The sequence below is a fragment of the Rhinoderma darwinii genome, chromosome 2 (genome assembly GCF_050947455.1).
Source record: "Rhinoderma darwinii isolate aRhiDar2 chromosome 2, aRhiDar2.hap1, whole genome shotgun sequence".
Lineage (NCBI taxonomy): Eukaryota > Metazoa > Chordata > Amphibia > Anura > Rhinodermatidae > Rhinoderma > Rhinoderma darwinii.
In genome coordinates this window covers 359709858-359736626 of record NC_134688.1, presented here as the reverse complement: position 1 = coordinate 359736626, position 26769 = coordinate 359709858, and the positions used below count along the sequence as shown (strand labels likewise).

At 40.8% G+C, this 26769-nt stretch overlaps 1 protein-coding gene across 5 annotated transcripts in view; it reads right to left on the bottom strand.

Moving 5' to 3' along the window:
* Window positions 1-940: 940 nt before the first annotated feature.
* Window positions 941-26769, bottom strand: part of AP4B1 (adaptor related protein complex 4 subunit beta 1) — a 44656-nt gene continuing 18827 nt past the window's right edge. For 4 of the 5 annotated variants that reach the window (XM_075853834.1, XM_075853837.1, XM_075853836.1 and 1 more), the window contains exons 3-11: window positions 25341-25565; window positions 24274-24404; window positions 20778-20925; window positions 13349-13845; window positions 10917-11000; window positions 4649-4752; window positions 4323-4530; window positions 1706-1978; window positions 941-1513 (exon numbers count right to left, since the gene is read on the bottom strand). In XM_075853834.1, coding sequence (XP_075709949.1) covers window positions 1104-1513; window positions 1706-1978; window positions 4323-4530; window positions 4649-4752; window positions 10917-11000; window positions 13349-13845; window positions 20778-20925; window positions 24274-24404; window positions 25341-25565 — 2080 coding nt within the window. In that variant the 3' untranslated portion in view covers window positions 941-1103. The remainder of the gene's footprint in view (window positions 1514-1705; window positions 1979-4322; window positions 4531-4648; window positions 4753-10916; window positions 11001-13348; window positions 13846-20777; window positions 20926-24273; window positions 24405-25340; window positions 25566-26769) is intronic. The other variant, XM_075853839.1, reaches the window with a different exon arrangement.

Sequence of the window (26769 nt, the reverse complement as noted above, 5' to 3'; positions counted from 1 at the left end):
CCAACACAGCGCCTGCACAGCCATGGCGCTACGCAGGAAAAGCTGCAGTGCTGTACAGATCTGCTGCCAAGAAGTAGGGAAGTTTGGCTTCAACTTTTCTACCTATCTACAAGGACTTTAGGTAGAAATATATAAATGGTTTAGTACAGTCTGCATGTTGGTTGTCTTGTTGAGTCTATTTTTTAAGTGTTCTATAAAAAATAAAAAGAATCATAATTCATATACTCCATCAGAAAAAAATACTTGTTTCTGATTGATTATATCAATTATGATGTTGTGACCTGTATTTACTCTTCTAGTCACTTTTTGTATTGGTTTTTATATTTGAATACAATTTTGGTTTCCCCCTTGTACTTTTCACACTTTATAACGGGTGAATTTTGAATATTTTTACTAAAAGCCTGTGGAATATTGTAAATAATAATAATATATATATATATATATATATATATATATATATATATATACTATGATAGATGGGCATGTGCATCTCTCCAATGTGTTCTTTTACAATTAGTGTATAGTCTTTTACATATTTTCAGCACCCCAATTTTTTAGTGGTGCCCGTTCATTGCATCTATCTACACCATTAGCTTATACTTGTGGGAATAATTACACTCTTTAAATAGGCCCACAAAATCTAAAACAAGGAAAAATTCACTTCCTTGTTCCATGGAGACACATGATCCCTTTCAGTCCGTCAGCAACTCTGACAGACTGTATCCCATGTTCCTCGTCTTTCATATTTTGGACACATTGTGGAGTATTTCATGTTCTATTTTTCCAAGCTGCTAACTGACAGAGGGATCATGTAATACATCATGTGACCCCACTTTCTAACCCCCGTGTCTGGCACTTTAGTGGATACAATTACTCGCATTAGTATAGATCTAGTAAGATATCAAACCGATGCTCTAAATGAAAGAGGTCCGTCACCCAACAGGGTTTTTTTTTTTTAATACATGTTGCCACTTAGTTTGTTAATGAGAAGGTGTGATCCACAACAGTGAGATGACTGTCCATTATATTACATACGCTGCAAGTACAAAAGTTGGAATATCATCACTCAGACACGCAGAAATTGTCCGGTATTAGTGATCCTTTCAGATGGAAAGTTCCAGCACGGCAGAAACTGCACGTTGTAAAAGTGATACAAAGTCATTAAGTGCAGTCTCGTTTTCGGTTTCCTGTTTCACGGTAGTTTTTAGGAAATATGAATCTGTACAGAGCATTAATTCAACAAGAAACACATTATCTTTGCTGTCTTGTGCATATAAATAGGACTTCCATGGCGGTGCACCAGCTTTGCTTTTGGCAATGGTGTAAACGTTCAACACATGAAGAGAAGACTGTAGGAGATCTGGTTCAACATCTCTCTTCCATTCGATATCCCAGCAATTGTCTGTGGTTAGAGAAATCCATTTTTTCTCAAATAGTTCTGGGGTCATTTCAATATCACTGACAAGTGTAATTGAATCAGGAGTCTCTTGAGAGCCCAAAGGTGTATGAAAATCTATTGTAAAATAAAAATAATATTGAGAAATTTGCCTAATAAGTTCCAGAATTTTTATAATAACTGGATGATAGTTGGCTAAATAATTACATTCTAAATCTGACAGGACCAAATGTAAGAAAATACTTCTATCTGGAGCACGCTACAATGTTAGGTAACGGAAAAGGCTATCATGAAAAGACACACACTTACCTTCTACAAGAGGTTTGGTATTTGGATTGCTCACAATGGGTAGCTCACATTTGCCTGTAATAGACTCCCATAGCTCTTTATCATATAATGGAGCCAAAGTGTTAAATACTGGTACCCAACTATTAATTGGTTGCTCTGTCCTGTCTACTAAGACTCCCAATGACGAGTCAGACTTTGGACCACTGAGAACTTTCTTCACTTCATTAATTCCAGAGGATAAAAGTCTATAGTAGAAGAGACCTCGATCACGTACTGCCATGTTAGTTTCTTCTTCTGTCAAGAAATAGTCATTGCATTAATGGACACTGCAATTTAATATTTAGCAATGTTGTCCATGAACTGTAGACTGGATATAAAGATACTGGTAGCCAAAGCAGCTAGACATTAATATCAAGATCCACATGGAAATATATGTTTTACTATAGAAAACAAAAAAATAATGTGTCTCAGAACTCCTATATACAATCAGCTTTATAAGAAGTGTCATGTCAGCATCTCTTCTGTGCTCATATATCAACTAGGAATAGTCAGAAAAAGCAAGGCCAGAGTGCTTCTTAAATGGATATTTCCAGAATGGCCAATTATCACTTATCCACAGGATATGTACGTAATAAGTGTCTGGTCATTGGGGGCCCCACTACTGGAACCACCACCAAACACCACAACGGGTGTTCCAATCCTCCCGTTGCTCCTCACTGCTCCCCCCAGCGAGTAGGTGCTTGACTGGAACGGTGGTCGAGCATGTACCTTGCCACTCCAATGTGCAGGTACATCTATTACATTATCTTCATTTTTTTCCATGATTAGATAAACATGTCTGCTTTCTTCCAAAAAACCAGCGCCACACCTGTCCATGGGTTGTGTCTGGTATTGTAGCGAAGCTAAATTGGAGTAAATGGGTTTGAACTGCAATATGTGGACAGATTTGGTGCTATTTTTTATAGAAAGCAGCCATGTTTTTCTAATGCTGGACAACCCCTTTAAAAGTGTATTTCCAGCTTATATATTTATGGCATATCCACAGGATATGTCATAAATGTCTGAAAGACACGGGTCCTACCTCTGGGACATGCACCAGTCTCTAGAACATGGCCCCCTGATCCCATCCTACCTTCTTCGCCTGTCGCTGGTCGTTGTTCACTGATTTATGAGGTAACCGTGAGTCTGGAAACATCCGAGCTTGCTGAGCGCTGCTGTTTCTGAGAATGGGAGTTATGGAAGAAACAGCTTAGCTGGCTGTGTTATGCGGTTTCCATTACTCCCATTCACTACAATAGGAGTAATGGAAACAGCGTAGCTCAGCAAGCTCGGCTGTTTCTTTACTCCTGGCCACCTAGTAGGTCAGTGGCTGGCGCCAGCAGGTAGGATAGGGGTTAGTAGGCCCTGTTATAGAGATAGGTGTGGGTCACAGAGGTGGGACCCGCTTCAATCGGACATTTATAGCATATCCTATGGATATGCTATTAATGTTCAAGATGGGAGTACCCTTTTAAGTCAGTAAATTAAACCAATACCCCATTCTCCTTCTACCTGGATCAGGGTTACAGGTTTTTTATATCTCCAGTACAAGATAAACCTGGTGCCTGGATACTGTATACTTCACACTCTTGTACTGCAATGTCCCTTTTGTTTGTGAAGTGGTAATGGGGCTGCTGCATTACTTTTTGACTATGATTTACGGACCTCTCTCTGGACACTCTTGCCTAAACCTGGCCATACATTAGAGATTTTAGACATCCGTTTTCTAGAAGAGCGCGGTCCTGCCATGCTACTGCAGAGACTATGGTCCTTCCCTGAAAAGCAGGGAGAAAGCCATTTGTATTGGCTACTCTGCAGTGAACAGAGGATCACTAGGTAGAGACCTTGTTGTGTGGAGAATAACTGAGAATGCGGGTCTAACAGCACTTCGCTCAGTAGGTGAACGAGCACATTGGCTGTCTGCTGTTTTTTTTGTTTCCCATCCTTATACTTGCATGGATATGCTAAAATAAAAAAAGAGATGCTTTTTTTAAATGGTGAGTGCCATGAATTTCTTCTCTCCTTGATAGAATTTTTGTTTGTGACTGTAAATGCACTTAGTACCATCAAGATATACAACGCTATAAAGCCACAGGCGCCAATGTATGTAATAGCTCGGATACTATATATGAGTACTGCCGACTAATAACTCTCACACACATTGGTTGTGCACACTGCTACACACTTTGAACACCAGGTGGCGCCATACTGTGTAAATAAAGGTCATAACTCTTTACTGGTGCGTTTGTTTGAACAGCATATAAAAAGCAAACATTGTTCTTTTTTTATGATCTATACAACTAATATGATATTTAATGGTGGGATAACCCTTTAAATGCTTGTTCTTTGGGCTTTATGTTATTTTGCAATGTACCGTAATACCTCAATAAAAGCATATAATATATGAAAAAGTAAAAGTATCTAAAGAAAATAATACAATATTTTACAAGTTCCTCAATATATGCCTTCATAAGTAGCAACTATGTCAAAATACAGATTTGTCACTTTATGAAATAATAGGTGTAGGTCACATCAGAGCATAAACTCCAGATCAACAAGAAATACAGGAACATGTGAGTATACAAAATCTATACAATACCTATACAATAATAAATCAGACGTCCCAGCATGTCCTGACACTCAGCTGGTCGAGACACAAACAGTCGCACAAGAGCAGTGAGGAGTTCCATTTTCACTGTTGGGGAGATCTCCGTTTTAACATTATCCGCATAGTCCTCTAAGATGTAGGGTGCATTTGGAATAAGCTCTCCATGCATGCCCAGGAGCCATATCAATGCCTGCTTTCCCTAAGGATACATTATGTGATTAATCACCATGAATATACACAGAAACCTAAATGTAGAAAGTTTGCAGTTTTGACAATTAAAAGGGTCCAAGAAGATTATTACTGTATTCATCGAGTACCTCATTATCCTGGATATTCTCTTCACAGCCAGGAACTGCTTGGCATACTAAAGTTGTGCACTGTGGGCAAAGCCAAATAAGATCCCGAAAGGTTTGCATGACGGCTGGAATAGAACAAACAAATAATTATACAATTTTCGGTAAGCCTCACTGTTTTAGGGACACCCAGTCTTTAACTCTTCCCCAAATCTTTTCGCAGTAGAATGGGGATCTTGTTGGGAGTTATTGTTAAAATTGTGTCATGCCCACTTTCCAACAAGGGAAGAATATTTATAATTTTATCTTATCTTTGCATGTTTGAATGAGTTTCTTCTGGTTTTCCTTCTCAGTGTTAAAGAGGCTCTGTCACCACATTATAAGTGGCCTATCTTGTACATGATGTGATCAGCGCTGTAATGTAGATTACAGCAGTGTTTTTTATTTAGAAAAACCATCAATTTTGACGGAGTTATGACCTATTTTAGATTTATGCTAATGACTTTCTTAATGCCCAAATGGGCGTGTTTTTACTTTTTGACCTAGGTGTTGTGGAGAGAAAAGGTATCACACTTCTCTTCTTTTTTTTTTAAAAAGGCTGTATTTTCAAAACTTGTGTTGTACAAAACACGTACCAATATACAATCAATACAAAACAAAGACATTCAGAAAAGCATTAGTACCGTATAAAAATGTCAACCCAGAGCAAATGCGTTGTATGACATTGACAGGATATGCAAAATTATCATCTCCGAAAGCCTGACTAACATTCACTCACAGTCATCCTTGTGCTCTAACACCCCCCCCCCCCAGCTCCGACACTCTCAAGCGACCACTAAACAGCAGTTTCTAGAGTCTCCAACCATCTGGACATTTTCTGCTCAGGTATAGTTTTTTTATACATGGGTATATATATTCACTAGTTGCTGCCAGTGTAGTAAACTCGGACATTCAGTATTCTTCCAAGCCATAATTACAATCTTCCGGGCACAAAAGAGAACAAAGCGAAAGAATATCTTATTATAGTGGTTTTGTGTAACTTCATCCATAATTCCCAAGAAGTACATCTGAGGGGTAAGAAGTCGCGGTAACTCATAATGGGTATGAAGAAATTCCACTACCTCCGACCAAAAGGGGGCAACTCTGGGACACAACCACACACAATGTAGATAGGTACCGACCTCCGACTGGCAGCAAAAACAACTATCCGAAGCCAATGTCTCCATCCTCTTAAGCCTAACTGGCGTGTAATAGATTCTATGCAAAAACCGAGATTGTATGAGAAAGTCCCGCGCACTTACCACCGAATCAAAAAAAAAGAGGATTCCACCTCCCGCCAGTCCTCCTCAGAGATTCTGCGCTCATTATCAGTCGTACATTCACTGATTTTCTGCATATCATGCCTCAGTATAACAAGATCCTGTCGCAGTTCATCAACCTTGGTAACGAGCTTAGACTGACAGGAATTGATAGCCGTCAGCAATTCCACAAATTTTACATCCACATGTGAGGAGACAGGCTGGTCTTGTGGGGACAGTGGTCTCGGTGGACTCAGGGTGCCATCAAACATGGATACTGAAGGATCAGGAGATGCAGGTAAGCGCAGAGGTCTGGAAAACTGCTCAAGTTTCTTTGCCGCCTGAGCTTGAATTTTAGTGATATTGGCACCTGATGAACCAGCATCCATATCAGCCAGGGAGTGAAATGGAGGATCCTCCATTACAGAGTCACCACCAGACTGGGGGGCAGAGTGTCCTGCCAAGGATTTACTCTTCCACTTTTTTCCCCTATTACCTCCCATATTAGAAGCACTAAGTTCCAGAGTGGTCCCAGACTGTTGGGACACAGGGAAGGGGGGGGGGGGGAGAGGAGGAGAGGGTCCAGCCAGCAGTTCGTGTAGTGCAGTACAGCAGCGTGTGCGTCGTTAAAGCAGGGGTCCCAATGTAGCCACACACCGAAATATGCAGCAGCAGCTGCCTCCTCACTCACTGAGGTGCGGTTATCTGAAGGCCCTGAGAGGGTTTCCAGGACAGTGCATCCACAGTCAGTAGCGTGGGATGGTGTCACACTCTAATCAGTGAATCAACATAAAACACCTGCAAAGGTTTCCTAAGCCTTTAAAAGGACTGGTCTGTTGCTCAGTGGTCAAAAGTCCTGTTTTCAGATGAAAGTAAATTTTGCATTTCATTTGGAAATCAAGGTCCCAGAGCCTGGAGGAAGAGGGGAGAGGCGTCAATCCAAGTTGCTTGTGCTCCAGTGTGAAGTTTCCACAGTCAGTGACGGTTTGGGGAGCCATGTCTTCTGCTAGTGTTGGTCCACTGTGTTATATCAAGTCCAGAGTCAGCGTAGCCATCTACCAGGAAATTTTAGGGCAATTCATGCTTCCCTCTGCTGACAAGCTTTATGGAGATGCGGATTTCATTTTCCAGCAGGACTTGGCACCTGCCCACACTGACAAAAGTACCAATACCTGGTTTAATAACCACAGTATCACGGGGTTTGATTGGCCAGCAAACTCGCCTGACCTAAACCCCATAGAGAATATATGGGGCATTGTCAAGAGGAAGATGAGACACCAGACCCAACAATGCAGACGAGCTGAAGGCCCCTATCAAAGCAACCTGGGCTTCCATAACACCTCAGCAGTGTCACAGGCTGATCACCTCCATGCCACGCCGCATTGATGCAGTAATTCATGCAAAAGGAGCCCGACCAAGTATTGAGCGCATATACTGTACATACTTCTCAGTAGGACAACATTTTGGAATTAAAAATCATTTTTGAAATTGGATTTAATTAATATTCAAATTTTCTGAGATACTACATTTTGGGTTTTCATTAACTGTTCCCATAATCATCAACATTAAAAGAAAAAATGCTGGAAATAGATCACTCTGTGTGTAATGAATCTATATTATATAGGAGTTTCACTTTTTGAATTGAATTACTGAAATAAATTAACTTTTTGATGATATTCTAATTCATTGAGAAGGACTAGTATGTCACCTGATGTTACATCAGGCAAGGAAGAGAGCTTAAAGAGGCTCTGTCACCAGATTATCAAATCCCTATGGAATGTGATCGGCGCTGCAATGTAGATAACAGCAACGTTTGTTTTTTTTTAAAACGATCATTTTTGCCCAAGTTATGAGCAATTTTATATTTATGCAAATGAGCTTTTCAATGGACAACTGGGCGTGTTTTCTCGTTTTACCAACTTGGCCTGTATTGTGTTTTTACCAACTGGGCGTTGTGAATAGAAGTGTATGACGCTGAAAAATCAGCATCATACACTTCTCATCGCTCCCACCCAGCTTCTTTCACTGCAGACATATAGCGTGACGTCACCCACAGGTCCTTCAACATTGTCGTCGGACAAAGATGATACATCGGATCCAGGCGTCCTAAAGGTTAATATGCTCGTCTCTAGGGAGTTTACTATGCTTACCCGCACATACCCTGCACTGTACCCTCTGACGCCTGGAGCTGTTGTGTCTTCTCTCCAAGGTTGAAGGACCTGTGGGTGATGTCATCATTCCCAGCCAGCTTCTTTCACTGCTGACACACAGCGTGACGTCACCCACAGGTCCTTCAACCTTGGCGTCGGAAGAGAGAAGACACATCAGCTCCAGGCGTCAGAGGGTTCAGTGCAGGTAAGCATAGCAAACTCCCTAGAGACGAGCATATTAACCTTTTGGATGCCTGGAGCCGATGTATCTTCTTTGTCCGACGACAATGTTGAAGGACCTGTGGGTGACATCACGCTGTATGTCTGCAGTGAAAGAAGCTGGGTGGGAACGATGAGAAGTGTATGATGCTGATTCGTCAGTGTCATACACTTCTATTCACAATGCCCAGTTGGTAAAAACACAATACACGCCCAGTTCGTAAAAACTCAATACACGCCCAGTTAGTAAAACGAGAAAACACGCCCAGTTGTCCATTGAAAAGCTCATTTGCATAAATATAAAACTGCTCATAACTTGGGCAAAAATTATCGTTTTTAAAAACAAAACAAAAAACTTCACATTCAATAGGAAATAGGGATTTGATAATCTGGTGACAGAGCCTCTTTAAAGTTTAGAGTTAAAGAGGCTCTGTCACCAGATTATAAGTGCCCCGTCTCCTACATAATCTGATCGGTGCTGGAATGTAGATAACAGCAGTGGTTTTTATTTTGAAAAACGATCATTTTTGAGCAAGTTATGAGCAATTTTAGATTTAGTTTCTTAATGCCCAACTGGGCGTGTTTTTACTTTTGACCAAGTGGGTGTTGTAAAGAAGTGTATGAGGCTGACCAATCTGTGTCATACACTTCTCATTGTTCCAGCCCAGCTTCTTTCACTGCACAATCTCACTGTGCTGTGGATCATTCTGGGCTGGAACAATGAGAAGTGTATGTCAATGATTGGTCACTGATTGGTCAGCCTCATACACTTCTTTACAACACCCACTTGGTCAAAAGTAAAAACACGCCCAGTTGGGCATTAAGAAACTAAATCTAAAATTGCTCATAACTTGCTCAAAAATGATCGTTTTTCAAAATAAAAACCACTGCTGTTATCTACATTCCAGCGGCGATCAGATTATGTAGGAGACGGGGCACTTATAATCTGGTGACAGAGCCTCTTTAACATTCTATTTCCCCAGAAGTTGCTCCTATAACTGTTTCTATTGCACCAGCATGACTTCCATAATATAAAGGCCCTGTTCACACAGCGGAAACCGTGTAAAAAAAACGTCCGAATTCCACCTCCCATTGATTTTCACGAGTGGAAAAAAAACAGCGTCATGCCCTTTCTTTTGGCATTTCCGTGTCTGACCTCCAATTGACATGGGAAGCAGAGAAATCGTTTTTCCATGTGTTTTTTGTCCGCAGTGAAAAACGCAGCAAACGGCGTGCAGGCAGGTCAAAATCTGCCTCAAGATTCCAGATGGAATTTTGAGGCATATTTTTTTTGCCTGCAAAAAAATCTGTGTGAACAGGGCCAAAGAATGATTATCACATTTTCAGCAATTAAACTCAAATTGGAAATGATAGGGCATGCTACGGTTTTAAAATTAATGCACCTAAAACACGTGAAATGTTAGATGTTATCGGTACATATATAAAAGGTTATATTATTCAGATGGATTTAGATAAATTGGAGGTATGGGCAGAGAAGGGGCAAATTATATCAAACAACAACAAAGTAGGCTATTCACTTGGGAAGGAAAGCAAATGTCACCACTACATACTCAGTGTGAAATTAGTTGAGGATATTAGTGGAAACAAACGAAACTGTAGCAACTAGTGCCAGGCATCATGGGGTGCATCATCAGGGGCATAGAGGCACATGATGAGAAGATAGTGTTACCTATATATCAAAATCACTAGTCAAACAGCATATGGAATTTTTCTAAATTTTAGATTTTGTTTGCAAAAAGGAAATCTTAGTGGTGACCTAAATATATCAAATATTTTGGCGCGTTTTATGCACCAAAATGCGCGTCTACAAAGTCTTGATTAAGCTTCGCATTCAAGTCAATGGGAATGGGATCCAATGGGAATTAAATGTTGCCATAGCCACTGGGAATCCTAGTTGCGTGCCAAAAAAAGGCAAAAAGCACGCACAAAATGCGTCAAAAAACATGTGGAAAACGCATCACAAACATCTGTATTTTAAAAAGCGATTCACAAGAAACAGTTGCGTATTTGCCACATTTACATGTCGGGTTTTTTTAGCGTGCCCTAACAAGGGGGCATCCAGTACGTCTGGAGAGGAGAGACCGTTTCTACACAAACATTGAAAGGGATTCTTTACTGTAAGAGCAGTGACTATGGAACTCTCTGCCAGGGGAAGTTTTTATGGGGCATGGATGTCTTTATTGAAAGCAATATTATTATGTTATATATGACAGATAACCAGAGATGGGTGGTTTAATCAGGGGTTTATTCTGATCCGATGTCATATTGCAGTTGGGTAGGACAATGATCTATTGCCCTATAGGGGTTGTTTTGCCATCTTCTGGTTCAAAAGTACAGTATTATAGGTTAAACTAGAAGGAGTTATGTCTTTTTTTTTTTATTTTACCAACTATGTTACATTGTTTGAATCCATCCTTATTTTAAAGGAACACGTTTATTCTCTTCACTAACCCTCTTTACGTTACTCTCTAGTGATAATATAGAATAAGTTATTGAACTCAAATAATTCAGCCTTTATTAGCGTAGCAACATAATCTAATATTTACTGGGTCGGTAGGTAAAGTCTCCTTTATGGATCCGTTATAGAACAAAAAAGAAACTTACCTGAAGTAATATGCTCTTGTTTGTACTCAAGCAGCCCAGCTAAGATTTTTACACATTTCTCACTGTATGTTCTTGCAATGCGGCCTAAAAACAATCAAATAAATATTTAATAGGATCCCTGTGTGCTTACTTTTCCTTACTACTATTGGCACCGCTTTTGCATAAAGATGTGTTACACAGTATCCACTGCCGTTTGTCTTTTGGGGTCTTTCCCACTGTAAGCTTCCGTCCAGAGTAAACATAGCTCTACAATTCTTGTATTAAAAACAGGGAGTTCTGAATCTCTATTGGGGACTATGGACATACATTAGCAATGTTGAGTTCGTCCCTCCAGTCACTAGGTTGTGCCCAATGGAAGAATATAAAAACCCACATGTGACTCAAGGAAATTCCACGGTCCTCCAGAATATATAGATGCAAATTAGAGATTTTTACTGCGGCATCACACACATCATTTAGTAACTGATAAAACGGTATCGATACTCAAAATTATTATCAGATGTTAAAGGGGTTATTGGAGACTTAATAAAAATGGCAGCAGGGAAGGGGATAGTGTAAAATAATAAACCGGCGGATACTCAACCCTGTTCATTGGTCATGTGCCACTGCAGCAAAGTGCTGGCCTCAGCAGTGATGCCACCATGAACGATTGGCTGCAGTGGCACGTGGCTGATTGGCACGAGACCACTGCAGAAGATTTTGGTGCCCAAGTTGTGGATAAAGTGGCCTCAGCCCTGGTGAAGGGGAGCAATTCAGGGGGTGGCAGTTTATTATTTAATACCATCCCCTGCCCTGATGCCACGTTTAAAAAATCTCCGATAGCCACTTATTGGCCCACCCAAGCCTTGGTTAGCCGTATCGCATAGGCAGTGGTTATGCAAAAGGAACGGCCCAGCCAGGACCTCATGTGATGTTTGCCATTGGATTTTTCTTGAGTCAATTATGGACGCACTTTATGCAAGGGACACATTTGTGTCAATGCTACCTCTCCCTGCTCAGCACTAGTGATATCAGAGACTGTCTGGGGCACCCAACGATAGGATACCAGAGGCTTAGAAGGGTGCTTAACCAGTTAAGACCTAAAGCCATGTAGTCATGAAATCATTAAAGTCACTTTGTAGTATAAACCTTATTTCTATTGTGCATGGTTCTCCAGTACTCCGAAAAATACGGTAATTGTTTGTTTCTTGCTAAAAAGTTCCTGCATCGTATAGTCCGCAGTTAAGGGACCCGGCGTCGCCGGGCCCCCTGACCGCTTCATTGCTTAACCCCTTCCCGACCCATGATGTTCCCGGAACATTATGGAGCAGGGGGGGGGGGGGGTGATGTATGGAGCGGGCTTGCGCGCGATAAGGAGAACGGGGACCGAAACTCACCAAGAGCGCTACATGAAAAGCTTTGACTTCCGCGTTCTGTGTCTGGCAGCTTCGTAGAGATGAATGGGATTCTTCTGCGCATGCGCGAGCGGCTATGTATTGATCTCTATGGAGCTGCGGAACAAATAAGGCGGACACAGAACCCGGAAGTTCAGGCTTCTCATGTAGCGCTCTGGGTGACTTTGTCCCCTGTTCTTCTTATCGCTGGGGGTCCCAGTGGTCAGACCCCCAGCGATCCCACATGTAGCCCCTATCCTGTGGATCGGAGATACCTCTGTTTTATGGCAAGGATATGTCTCAAATGTCGGGCAGATGCGGGTCCCACCTCTGGGACCCGCACCTATCTCTAGAACAGGGCCCCCTAAACCCTGTTGTAGTTTTCTGTACTCTCCCGTAGTAGTTACCGGAACAGCGTAGCTCGCATGCTACGCTGCTTCCGTAACTGCCATTCACTACTATGAGAGTTAGGGAAACAGAGTAGCTCAGTAACTCCTCATGTAATCAAGTGGCCGCTGGTTCAAGTCCCCTAGGGGAACTAATAAAATGCTTAAAAAAAAAAAAAAAAAAAAAAAAAAAAGATTGTGGTGAAACAGAATAAATTATTTTTTAACAAATCATTTTTTTCCCATTTTCTGTTGTCTAAAACCTGGGTGCGTCTTATGGTCAGGTGCGTCTTATAGTCCGAAAAATACGATAATTATTTAATTTTGGTTTCCATGACTACGACCAAGGACGTGCATATATGTATAATTATTCGGACAATATCTCTTCCTCTCATTCCTTCATACACTTATATATAAATACATAACATTTCATATGCTCCTATAAAAATCCAATAGTAAAAGATACTCAACTATAGATTACAAGCCCTAGAAAAGTTTAGAGACCTTTTAAAGGATGGAGAATACAATTTCGACTATAAATAAAAAATAAATTGAACAGAAAGATTAATTTATAATACACGATCTATGTGTATTTTGCTATTATATGAATAGTAGCATTCTTATAGAAAATAGCTAAATCCTTTTTTAAAGTAGGTCTACCCGGTATGATTACCTATTGCAAAAACGGCAGTGTGGGCAAGCTGTGTCGATACATCAGTGCAACAGACACGAAGTTCTTCTAATATGCTGTGCACGTTTTCATCGTTGACCAGTTCACACAGGATGTCGATCTTCTGGTTTTTAATGTAATGAGGATCATTGTAAGAACAGAAAAACTTTTTGTAATGGTTGCTAAAATGTCCTGGAAAGCTACGTAGGATCTCTCGAACATGACACAATGCTGCAAAGCACATCTCTCGACTTTCAGAAATACAGGCCGCCAGCAGTGGAACTTTCAGTCGTACAAGAACATCTGACTGTACGTGAGGAAACTCTTTTGCTAAAACCAAGAAGAGTTTAGTGGCTCCCATGACCACATTGATGTGAGTGCTCTTCAGATAGTTGTCCAGTATGTTCAATATGTCAAACATCTCCTCTTCACTCCTTGGTTTGTAGCGTAGGAGGAATGTTAAGACTTCACTTTGTCCCCACTGATCCAAATCCGCCGTCCTAAACAAAATGCCACAATTAATTTAGCGATAAATGGAAAGTACATTGTAATATTAGGAATTCTGCTGATAATTGATTTCTGGATAAAACAGCTTAAAGCGACTTCCAGGCTCCCCCTTACTAAGGCTCATTTGTGCATGTGTAGAAATCACCAGATTATTTGTTACAGGTGGCTTAGTAGTCTGTACGTTATAGTAATTCTATCCTTGCTATAATAGAAATCAGCTCTCCATTCAATAGCCTCCTGGTGAGCCTGGGAAAGACTCATTTTTATACACAGCAGCAATTCTGAGGAGACAGGAGGTGGATTTCAGACTACATTAGACTCCCTTAGGCACTGTAGCTAAGCTGTAGTCACAGATCACAGCTCAGCCCTAGTGGATCTAAGCTCCAATGTTTTTTGCATCCTGTTGGAAGGTACTGTTTTGTTTTCAAGATTATTAACCCCTTCCCTCTTTAGCCACTTTTGACCTTCCTGACAGAGCCTCATTTTTCAAATCTGACATGTTTCACTTTATGTGGTAATAACTCCGGAATGCTTTCACCTATCCGGGCGATTCTGAGATTGTTTTCTCGTGACACATTGGACTTTAAGATAGTGGTAAAATTTGGTCGATACATTCAGTATTTAATTGTGAAAAACACGAAAATATAGTGAAAAATTGCAAAAATTAGCATTTTTCTCAATTTAAATGTATCTGCTTGTAAGACAGATAGTAATACCACACAAAATTGTTGCTAATTAACATCCCCCATATGTCTACTTTAGATTGGCATCGTTTTTTGAACATCCTTTTATTTTTCTATGACCTCACAAGGCTTAGAACTTTAGCAGCAATTTCTCACATTTTCAAGAAAATTTCAAAAGGCTATTTTTGCAGGGGCCAGTTCAGTTGTGAAGTGGTTTTGAGGGCCTTCTATATTAGAAACCCCCAAAAAGTCACCCCATTTTAAAAACTTCACCCCTCAAAGTATTCAAAACAGCATTTAGAAAATGTCTTAACCCTTTACACATTTCACAGGAATTAAAGCAAAGTAGAGGTGAAATTTACAAATTTCATATTTTTTTGTAGAAATAAATTTTTAATACAATTTTTTTTGTAACACAGAAGGTTTTACCAGAGAAATGCAACTCAATATTTGTTGCCCAGTTTCTGCAGTTTTAGGAAATATCCCACATGTGGCCGTAGCGTGCTACTGGACTGAAGCACCGGCCTCAGAAGCAAAGGAGCACCTAGTGGATTTTGGGGCCTTATTTTTGTTAGAATATATTTTAGGCACCATGTCAGGTTTGAAGGGCTCTTGCGGTGCCAAAACAATGAAAATCCCCCAAAAGTGACCCCATCTGGGAAACTAGACACCTCAAGGAAATTATCTAGGGGTGTAGTGAGCATTTTGACCGCACAGGTTTTTTACAGAAATTATTGGAAGTAGGCCGTGAAAATTAAAATCAACATTTCTTCAAAGAAAATGTAGGTTTAGCGATTTTTTTTCTCATTTCCACAAGGACTAAAGGAGAAAAAGCACCGCAAAATTTGTAAAGCAATTTCTCCCGAGTAAAACACTACCCCACATGTGGTAATAAATGGATATTTGGACACACGGCAGGGCTTAGAAGGGAAAGAGCGCCGTTTGGCTTTTGGAGCTCAAATTTAGCAGGAATGGTTTGAGAGGCGATGTCACATTTACAAAGCCCCTGAGGGGACAAAACAGTGGAAACCCCCCACAAGTGACCCCATTTCGGAAACTACACCCATTGAGGAAATTATCTAGGGGTATAGTGAGCGTTTTGACCCCACAGGTTTTTTGCATAAATTATTGTAAGTAGGCTGTGAAAATGATAATCTAAATTTTTTCAAAGAAAATGTAGGTTTAGCTAATTTATTCTCATTTCCACAAGGACTGAAGGAGAAAAAGCACCGTAAAATTTGTAAAGCAATTTCTCCCGAGTAAAACAATACCCCACATGTGGTAATAAACGGTTGTTTGGACACACGGCAGGGCTTAGAAGGGAAAGAGCGCCATTTGGCTTTTGGAGTCCACATTTAGCAGGAATGGTTTGAGAGGCGATGTCACATTTACGAAGCCCCTGAGGGGACAAAACAGTGGAAACCCCGCACAAGTGACCCCATTTTGGAGACTACACCCATTGAGGAAATTATCTAGGGGTATAGTGAGTGATTTGACCCCACAGTTTTTTTGCCGAAAATATTGGAAGTAGGCCCTGAAAATAATAATCTACATTTTTTCAAAAAAAATCTAGGTTTAGCTAATTTTTTCTCATTTCCAGAAGGACTGAAGGAGAAAAAGCACCACAAAATTTGTAAAGCAATTTCTCCCGAGTAAAACAATGCCCCACATGTGGTAATAAACGGTTGTTTGGACACACGACAGGGCTTAGAAGGGAAACAGCACTATTTGGCTTTTTGAGATCACATTTAGCAGGAATGGTTTGCGGAGGCCATGTCACATTTGCAAAGCCCCTGAGGGGACAAAACAATGAAAACGCCCAAAAAGGGACTCCATTTAGGAAACGACACCTCTTGAGGAATTCATCTAGGGGTGTAGTAAGCATTTTGACCCCACAGACGTTTCATAGAATTTATTAGAATTAGGCAGTGAAAATAAAAAAACAGTCCTTTTTCTTCAATAAGACGTAGCTTTAGCGCAAATTTTTTCATTTTCTCAACAAATAAAGGAAAAAAAGAACCCAAAATTTGTAAATCAATTTCTCCCGAGTACGGCAATACCCCATATGTGGTCATAAACTGCTGTTTGGGCAAACGGCAGGGCTCAGAAGGAAAGGACCGCCATTTGGAGTGCAGATGTTGCTGGATTGGTTTCTGGGCGCCTGTGGGCCCAAAACAGTGGAAACCCCCCAGAAGTGACCCCATTTTGGAAACGACACCCCTCAATGCATTTACCTAGGGGTGTAGTAAGCATTTTAACCCTGCAGGTGTTTTGTAGAAATTAGTGTTCACTCGATGTTGCAGAGTGAAAATGGGATTTTCTTCCATAGATATGCCAATAAGTGGTGCCCAGCTTGTGCCACCATAACAAGACAGCCCTCTAATTATTATGCGGTGTTTCCCGGTTTTAGAAACACCCTACATGTGGCCCTAATCTTTTGCCTGGACATATGACAGGGCTCAGGAGTGAAGAGTACCATGCGGAGTGGAGGCCTAATTTGGCGATTTACAAAGTATTGGTTCACAACTGCAGAGGCTCAGATGTGAAATAATAAAAAGAAACCCCTGAGAAGTGACCCCATTATGGAAACTGCACCCCTCAAGGCATTTATTAAGAGGTGTAGTGAGGATTTTCACCCAACAGGTCTTTTCCATAAATGAATGCACTGCGGATGGTGGAAATTAAAAATTTATATTTTTCCCTAGATATGCCATTCAGTGGCAAATATGTCATGCCAAGCTTATGACACTGGAGACACACACCCCAAAAATTGTTAAAAGGGTTCTCCCGGGTATGACGATGCCATATATGTTGAAGGAAACTGCTGTTTGGGGACGCTGTAGGGTTCAGAGCCGAGGGAGCACCATTTGGCTTTTGGAGAGCGGATTTTGCTTGGTACTAAACTTGTTTGAGTATTGCTGGTGTTTTATAATGTGGGGGTACATGTAAGCGGGGCGGAGTATATAAGGGGCATAGTCAGGTGGTATGAAAAAAAATTAATAATCCATAGATGTGTGTTACGCTGTGAAGCAGTCCTTTCCGCACAGGCCAGTGTCGCACTGATAAATGGTGTAATTTCTTATCCCCCTTTTGGTCCACACTCTGCACCTTTGTAGTTTGGGGAATTTTGCTAGGAAGTGTTGTCCTGGTATAATACGGGCACCGGCGCTTCCAGCAGATATGTTTGGGCTCTCCCTTTCCTGGTTCCCTAATTTTAGGTCCTTGATAAATCGCCTCTTCAAACAGAAGAAATGTTCCCCTCGGGCACAACTGCATATTTTTTTATTTCCTGACTTATTGGAGCCATAACTAATTTTATTTTTCATAGACGTAGCGGTATGAGGGCTGGTTTGTTGCGGGATGAGCTGTAGTTATTATTGGTACCATTTTGGGGTACATGTGACTTTTTGATCACCTTTTATCCTATTTTTTGGAATGCCAGGTAAACAAAAAAATGCAATTCTGGCACAGCTTTTTTCGGTTTTTTTTATACAGCGTTCACCATGCGTTATAAATTACATGTTAACTTTATTCTGTGGGACAGTACGATTCTGGCGATACCTAATTTATAGCATTTTTTTGTTTTACAACTTTTTTCACAATAAAATTACTTTTGTAAAAAGAATGTATTTTTTTTCTGTCGCAAAGTTGTGAGAACCATAACGTTTTAATTTTTTTGTCGACGGAGGTGTATGAGGGCTTGGTTTTTGCGGGACGAGCTATAGTTTTTATAGGTACCATTTTTGGATACATGCGACTTTTTGATCACTTTTTATTCTAATATTTGTAGGGCAAAGTGACTAAAAAACAGAAACTCTGGTAACGTTTTTTACGTTTTTTTTTTACGCTGTTCACCGCGTGCAATAAATAATATAATATTTTGATACCTCAGGTCGTTACGGTCGTGGCGATACCAAATACATATGGTTTATTATTATTTTTCAATAATAAAGGACTTGATAAGAGTAAAAGGGGGATTGTGTTTTATTTGATTACTTGAAACTTTTATTGTTTTCAAACTTTTATTTTTTGCACTTTTTTTTACACTTTTTTATACTTTTTTTACACTTTTCTTCAAGTCCCACTAGGGGACTTGAAGGTCCAACGGTCAGATTTTTTTTTTTCTAATACATTGCACTACCTATGTAGTGCAATGTATTAGATCTGTCAGTCATTCACTGACAGCAAGCCGATTAGGCTTCGCCTCCCGGCGGGGCCTAATAGGCTTCCGTAATGGCAGAGCAGGAGACCATTGTGTCTCCTGTTGCCATAACAGCAGTCGCCAGTCCCGATTGCCTGTCAGGGCTGGCGATCTGCTAGTAACCGCTACGATGCAGCAATCGCTTTTCGATTGCTGCATCGAAGGGGTTAATGGCAGGGATCGGAGCTAGCTCCGGTTCCTGCCGTTACAGGTGGATGTCAGCTGTACAGTACAGCTGACATCCACCGCTGATGACGCCGGATCAGCTCCTGAACCGGCGCCATCTTGCCGGCAGCTACGGAAGCCGATCAGGCTCCGACGCCGGGCGGATCTTGACCGGCTTCGGTGCTAGGCAGACCGGGAGGCCAGTATTAGGCCTCCGGTTGCCATTGCAGCCACCGGAACCCCGGCAATTTCATTGCTGGGGCTCCGATGAGCTGCAAACACCTTAAGTGCAGCGATCGCGTTTGAGCGCTGCACTTAAGGGGTTAATGGCGGGGATCGAAGCTAATTTCGGTCCCCGCCGTTACAGTCGGATGTCAGCTGTAAGATACAGCTGAGATCCGGTGATGATGGTACCGACTCAGTTTCTGAGCCGGTGCCAAACATTTGACGTACATGTACGGCATTTTGCGGGAAGTCAATGCTTTCCATGACGTACATGTACGTCAAATGTCGGGAAGGGGTTAAAGAGGTACCTTTCAAACAGGATGCCTGTCCTGTTGCAAGTGACGTCTATTGGTACGAAAACAGGATCAGTCTAGATGCTGTTCTTCAACAGGACAGAAAAAGGCAGCCTGCATAAATTTTTGTTTTCTGCCGCATCCTATTTTAAAGGTCAATTTGACAAGAGGAAAAAACAGCATCTTTCAACAGGATGCAAAAACATGATGTGAACCTAGCCTTACACTAAACAAGGTCTCAAATGTCAATCTCAAATGTTTAATATCTTACATCATAGTTTTTTGTGTTGCCTTTCCACTGTCCCTGTTTGACTCAAAAGGACCTAAGACACACTTTTCTAGCATCGACTGAGTGTCCTGTATGACAGTAAGGATATGTGCACTCGACCTATTTACAGATGTAATTCAGGCGTTTTATGCCTTGAATTACGCCTGAAAAGACGGCTCCAATACGCCTGCAATGGGTTTTACGATGTTCTGTGCAGACTAGGTGTAATTTTAAGCGTCGCTGTCAAAAGACTGCGTGTAAAATTATGCCCGCGTCAAAGAAGTGCAGGACACTTCTTGGGACGTATTTTGAGCCGTTTTTCATGGACTCCAATGAAGAAAAGCTCCAATTACGTCCATAAAAGACGCCGCAAAAAATGTGAGTACATGCAAAAACTTCTGAAATTCAGGAGCTGTGTTCACCTGAAAACAGCTCCGTAATTTCAGACGTATTTTTTGCGCTGTCGTGTGAACATACCCTTAGAACTTCCTGTGACTGACCACTTTACTGCATGTAGCCAGATATGAAGTCAAGTGGGTGGTAAATAACCATACCCTGCAAAATACATGAAGGGGGACAGCAGGATGATAAAAAGAGGTTCTGCAAAGATACTAACTAAACTATGTACATATAGAAAATCATTCATAAATGATGATTGAACATTACAATATGTAGAACAGTTTAGGAAAGAGACTAAGTATTGAGTATTTCTAACACAGTCTCTTGAAACTCACATGCATAATCATGTTCAAGAAATTGTAATAATACCTATGCATGAAAAGGTAGCACTACTTTTGAAAACTGTTAAAAAAAGCAGCAATCATAAAAAAAAACAACTCACTAATGAATCTAAAAATATAGCGATTCAATAAAATTATATATGAGACTTTTATTTGTACTATAAAAAAAAGCATAAGTCCTAGTCTGAATTACAAATGGCATCAGTCTGGTAAAATGAAGTCACTTATGTTAGACATCATCTATGCCATTTTTAGAAGCACTAAGCATTTTATTGCAAACCTGGTTGGTAGAATTTATAAGGATTGAATTTTCTATCAGCATCACTGAAAAACCTATAAGAAAAATATACCTGTTCAGCAGATGATGAGCAATGGGTTTATTGATAACAACTCCACCTTCTCCTCTCAAAATTTCTTCTAGCGCCCGTAAACTGTTCACTAACACAATAGGGTCAGGGTCTCGCAGTAGACTGTACAACTCATTTACAATAGCTCCATCTAAAAAAATAAGTTTAGTACAGTTAAATGTGAACTTTTCTTCATTTTATACGTGTTTTGTAGAAAACTCAATGATTTTACTCAAAATAAGCAAAGAAATAATGGCTTTAAAGGGTATGTATCTGGAGACGGCACTGGAACCGAAAGTTACACTATTTTGCTAGTCAACTTTTTTTACATTTTTTTGCTTCCTTTATTTTCCAAAGCGGGTTTCTCTGGCGAGCTTGTGAACCAGCAAGTTCAGAGCTGCGTGGGTGTTTGCAAAACATGCTCTCTTTCCCCTCCTTTTTCCCCCCAATGCTTACATTAACATAAGTACGGAAAGGTGCACATCTAAAAATATAGTGAGAATACATCAAAAACAAGACACAAAGACCAGGTCCATGCTATATATTACAGAATTTGCTGCAGAAATCTTTCATAAGGTGTCAACCATACTCAAGAGTCAACAACGTATAGACGATGTATACATTGTTGACCCTTGTGTATGGTTGTCACCTTGAATAAATTCTGCAGCAAGTTTTGTAATATTTTGCATGGACCTGGTCTTGAGATGTTTTTGAGTGTGCGCTTTTCCATAATGTACTTTTTGACCATTCAATGTTACTTCAAGTCAAGTATCTTATATTTAGTGGTGCTCGTACACCACAGTTTCACAACACATTAACATAATTTAAAACTGAGAAACAGGAGTCAGACACCATTTATAATAGAAAAATGTCAATTTTATTATCAAGATTTAACTCCTTCCCAACCGCCCACCGTCTTTGGACGTCAGGCGGTGCAGGTCCCCAGTCTACGTCTTTTGGCATCGCTGCAGATCAGGCTGCTGAGCGCTCGTGTGAGTGTTCATCCTCTAAGCAGGAGCTGTAACGAACAGCTACTGATCCTAGAGAAGCCTCCTGAATACAGCTGGGGTCGGAAAACATTCGGACTCCAGCTGTTTAACCCTTTGATTGCCGCGGTCCGTGACCGTGGCATGATCAGAGGGAATTCCCCTCTTTGATCGCATTACCGGGATTCCGGTGATGCGATCAAACACCAGGGAATCCCTCTGCAGTCAGCCCTGGGGACCTAGAAAGGACCCCAGGGCTGTCTGTTCCGTTTGCCTGCTGTTCAGGCACACTATGTGCTGCCCTAATAGCAGCCTGTGGCATAGTGACACAGTGTAATGTATTAGCATACAGGAGTATGCTAATACATTACAAGTAAAAAATAAAGTTATAAAGTTATGCCTTAATGGGATAAAAAAAAAAAAAAAATTAAGAGTCCCAAAAAAAGGCATTATTTTGCATAAAATATATTTTATTGCCCCAACACTAAATAAAAACAAAAAACCTACACATATTAGGTATCTATATGACCGTAATAACCTGAAGAATTACTCTTAAACTGCTTAAACTGAATGATAGATATAAAAAGACAAAACGAAAACAAAATATACCACTATAGGCCCTATTACACCGAACGATTTTCGCCAACATCGCTGTCGTTGCTCACATCGTCCCCATACATTATTATCATGTCGGCAGCGTGTCTCCCTGTTTACACAGGGAGATGTGCTGCCGACAACAATAATATTTTACTTTTTTAAAACAATGCGATCAGCAGGTGAACGAGCGTTTGCACGTTCATCTACTGTTCGTTCCCGTTTACACAGGGTAATTATCGGCAACGAGCGTTATATGAAGGCTTGTCTGCCCGATAATCGCCCAGTGTAAAACCCCCTTAAGGATTTACATGTTCGTTTGAAATTGCTTGCTTCTCAATTATGGTAACATTTTTATCAGATATCGCACAGATAATTTCATGTCATTATCAGAGTATATACTCAGGAAATGTCTAGCCGGCCATGGCTTCCTCCAGCAAGTTCAGCAGTTTGCTGGGAATCTCAGGAGAAACTCCCATATTAAAGGAATTCTCTCATGACCAGAACCCCTGTCCATGTGCCCTATGAAGGAAGGGGCATGCCCCCCCTCACGTGATGGAGGAACTCAGGGAATGAGACCTCAGTGTTCTCGGTTTAAAATACCGGAATGTATCTGTGAAGCTAAACAACTAATTGGGACAATGTCCGGAATGACTACAGGAATCTAAGTAGTTTGTTTTGCATTTCATTTTTATCGATTGTAAACCTGCTAAATTTATCTGTGATATATGGTATGGACTGAACTATATTGACTGGAGCTGGCGGGGCTTCGTATCAAGCTAAAGGGCGTAAAAAGTATGGAGGCACATGAAGGATACTTAAAAATGACACTTTTACCCCAGTCATAACATAAAGGGTTTAAGGAAGACCCATGATGTCCCCAAAAAAGTTAAAATGCTGCTATACCTTGATCTCTGCCTTCCCCATTCTTTCAGTCTTTTTTTTTTTTTTTTTTTTTTAAATCGCACTACATGCTTCTATTCCTTCACAATCAGTCCCGTTAGTTTCTGCAGCTAATATGGTAATAGATTACTAAATTGACAACTGGGGGCGGGGGTCTCCACCTCCCATCGTAAATAGGGGAAACCTTATGAAGCAATAGAAGACCAACATGTAAAACTATTCTCAAATGTATAGAGTTGGGAAAATCAAAAACTGTAGTGATAAAAGCTCTGGCCCTTTAAGAGTGGAGATGAATTCAGCTGAAGTTGGCTCCCCCCAAGAAACAGTGAGCGGTCCAAGTGTCATAAAATGTGGCTGCTTTGTGAGACTTCGTGCTTCTGAGATGGAAAAGTCCACTGTGTGTGGGGGGGGGGGGGACACGATTACGACGACCGAGTGTGCAGCATGTATACAGTGAAGATCTCTGCTGCTATATTACTTCATGCTGGATGTAGTTATATTAGCAGCAAAGTAAGATGGATTCCTGTGTATTATGGAGCAGCAGGAGGAGGGGGGGGCTCCTGGGGAGTCTGAAAAGTGTCACACTAGAAGCGCCACAGAAATAAGGAAGGTTAATCCTGTCGCAGCTTCTCACACTTTCTACTTTGCGGCTGCTGCGGTTTCCGTATGTAGTAAGAATCTCAGATTAAGACGCCACACACAGGACTCTAGTTTGTATCCGCAATTGCTTAATTGCGGATAAAATACTGACACATTCATTTCTATCAGCCACGGACACCTTCCAGTATATTTACGGGTGTGTGTCCGGGCCATAGAAATGAGCCGTAAAAAAAGGACAGGTCCTATTTTTCGCATTTACGGACCGTGCTCCTATACTTATTACTGTGAGCATGGTCCGCAAATGCGGGCGACAGTCCTCGGCCCGGTTAAACTACAACTGTCAGGGATGTTTCCCTCGTTTATGAGCAACTATCAAGTCAGTTACCAGTACATTGCAGTTAAAAAAAAAAACTCACCAATTTCCACATCCCATTGTTGCCTGTGCATTTTAGCACATCCCAGCACCGCCACTCTCCTTACATAGGATGCTTTGTCTCGTAGTCCATTGTGAACAGGCTGTTGTATATACTCCTGGATGCCTGGCATTCTGAGAGAGAACAAATAGACACTGAGGCAAAAATAAGAAGTCACAAAATGTAAAACATGTTTATTGCAGGTTGGAGCTTCAACAACTGGACATTCAGTGACAAAAGCTTTTGCTGCTACTACCTCTTTTAGGCTATCTACCCACAGGTCGGATACACTGCGGAAAAGTCTGCAGTGTAACCGACCAAGAACCCGTGGGTAGTCCGCACCAAATTGTATTCAATTAGGTGGAAATTTTCGTCCGTAATGGCAACTTCTTAGTCGCCGACGTGTTATTACTCCGTTCGTCTAGTCTCCGAGCAGCCAGCCTCCTGTTAAGTTGTGTCCCATATGACCACTGATATAGCAGTCACATAAGCCACAGCATCATCACAGGAGGCCGACAGCTCGGAGAACAGTCGAGGGGGACAGGGACATTTTTCTTTTTATATTTTAAACAGGAATTAGGTTCTTTTCCCCCTACCTGCAATTTTTGCTGCGGTTTCGCAGCACAAATAGCAAGATTTGCAATTTGTAGTAGATTTTAAACTTCCCTATTGAACTCTATGGGGAACATCCGCAACAAAAAAGCAACGATTCCGCAACATATATTGACATGCTGCAAATAAAAAATCTGAACGAAAGTAAATTGCTAAAAGTTTTCTCTGCTGAATTTTTCCGCAGTGTGTGGATGAAATTTGTTAAAATATCATCCACTTGTTGCTACTGCAATACACTACAGATTTTGCCGTCTGCAGATCCGGACAGAAAACCTGGTAGGTGTGAACATAACCTGACAGTAAAAGTAGACATTGTGACCCTTGGATGCATTCTGAACATGTAACTCTGTACCTTATAAACTACAGCAGTCCAGAGGGGTTGTTCTGTAGAACAAGATGTAGCCAAGTGACATGTCATTCAGTGTAAGCAATATATTTAATTTCCATAAAATACTGACCTGAGGTTGCACATACTCCGCAGCGCCAATCCTCTCACCATAGGGTTGGGGTCCGAGCAGTCCTTACATAGAGTGTTGATTGTCAACAGAGCCAAATCTGGTTTTTGAGGGGCATATGTGCACATATATAAGTAAACCAGTTTCTTTTGCACGATATCTACAGTAGCACTGGCTTTAACCATCTCCATAAAGACGCTGGATACATCAACTCCATGCGTCATCTGCCTTAAAAAAAAGACCATAAAATTCAAATGTCAATACACAACACAAATATCATAATTACAATCAAATATCTAAATCATGCAAATATAGGGAGTCTGATAAGTTAGGGTGTTTATGTCATCTTTTTTTGAGGTCACTCGATAGACACTTACCACTGTTATATATATATACTGTAAAGCTGGCCACACAAGGCAATTTATCCCTGATCCGATATTTTATGCTATTGATACCCTCATCAGGAAATGGGAATACACAAAAAGACATATCCCACAATTCAGATTATTTTCCCAATGGAAATATTGTTTAAATCATGAAAAATTTCACACATTTCCAATGCTTGACATGCATGACGATACTTCCTGTTATTTGCAGCTCACTCGTCAGCTTTGCTGCATAGACTGGGACAATAAGAGCAGAGTTATCACATCACCATTAGAGGTCATGGGATTTATTTACTGTTTTCATGAGTACTATTGTACAGCATGAGCCCTAATAAAGTAGGATAGCAACACGAAAGACACAGATAAGGCTCAGTATGCATCTCCCTTGTCACTCTCCGTTCTCTGGGTGAGCGACTGTACTCCATCACTTCCTGGAAACTGCAATAGTCTATGACATTTCTCTGTCAATTGCCTCTCATTCATGGCACCTGCCATAAAGCACACACCCTGCAGCATTGTCTATAGAAGAAGTGAGTGATTGTCACCAATATAGCAGCCCTAAGGGAAGTTTTTTAATTAAAAAATGAATAGCATTAAAAAAACAAAAAAACAAACACAAATAACAACAATTTTGCATCACGTTTTTGCCCTATGTTTAGTGTGTACACCAGGAAAGCTTGCGACATACACGCTAAATGTGTCCATGGGGCTCCATAAGCCCAACGGAGGCCAAAAGAGTGTCCTTTTGGCCTCCGTCAAGCTGGTATACGTTTTTGCAATATGGAATAATGTAGGGAACTACACTATTCCATAAGAGAGGCCGAAAAAAAAAAAAAAAAAAAGGAATACCCTCTGGTATTACGCAGGAGCCTATGGGTATAAGTCATAAACTTTTCAATATATATATATATATATACACACACACACACACACACACACACACACACACACACACACACATATATATACACTACCGTTCAAAAGTTTAGGGTCACTTAGAAATTTCCTTATTTTTGAAAGAAAAGCACAGTTTTTTTTCAATGAGG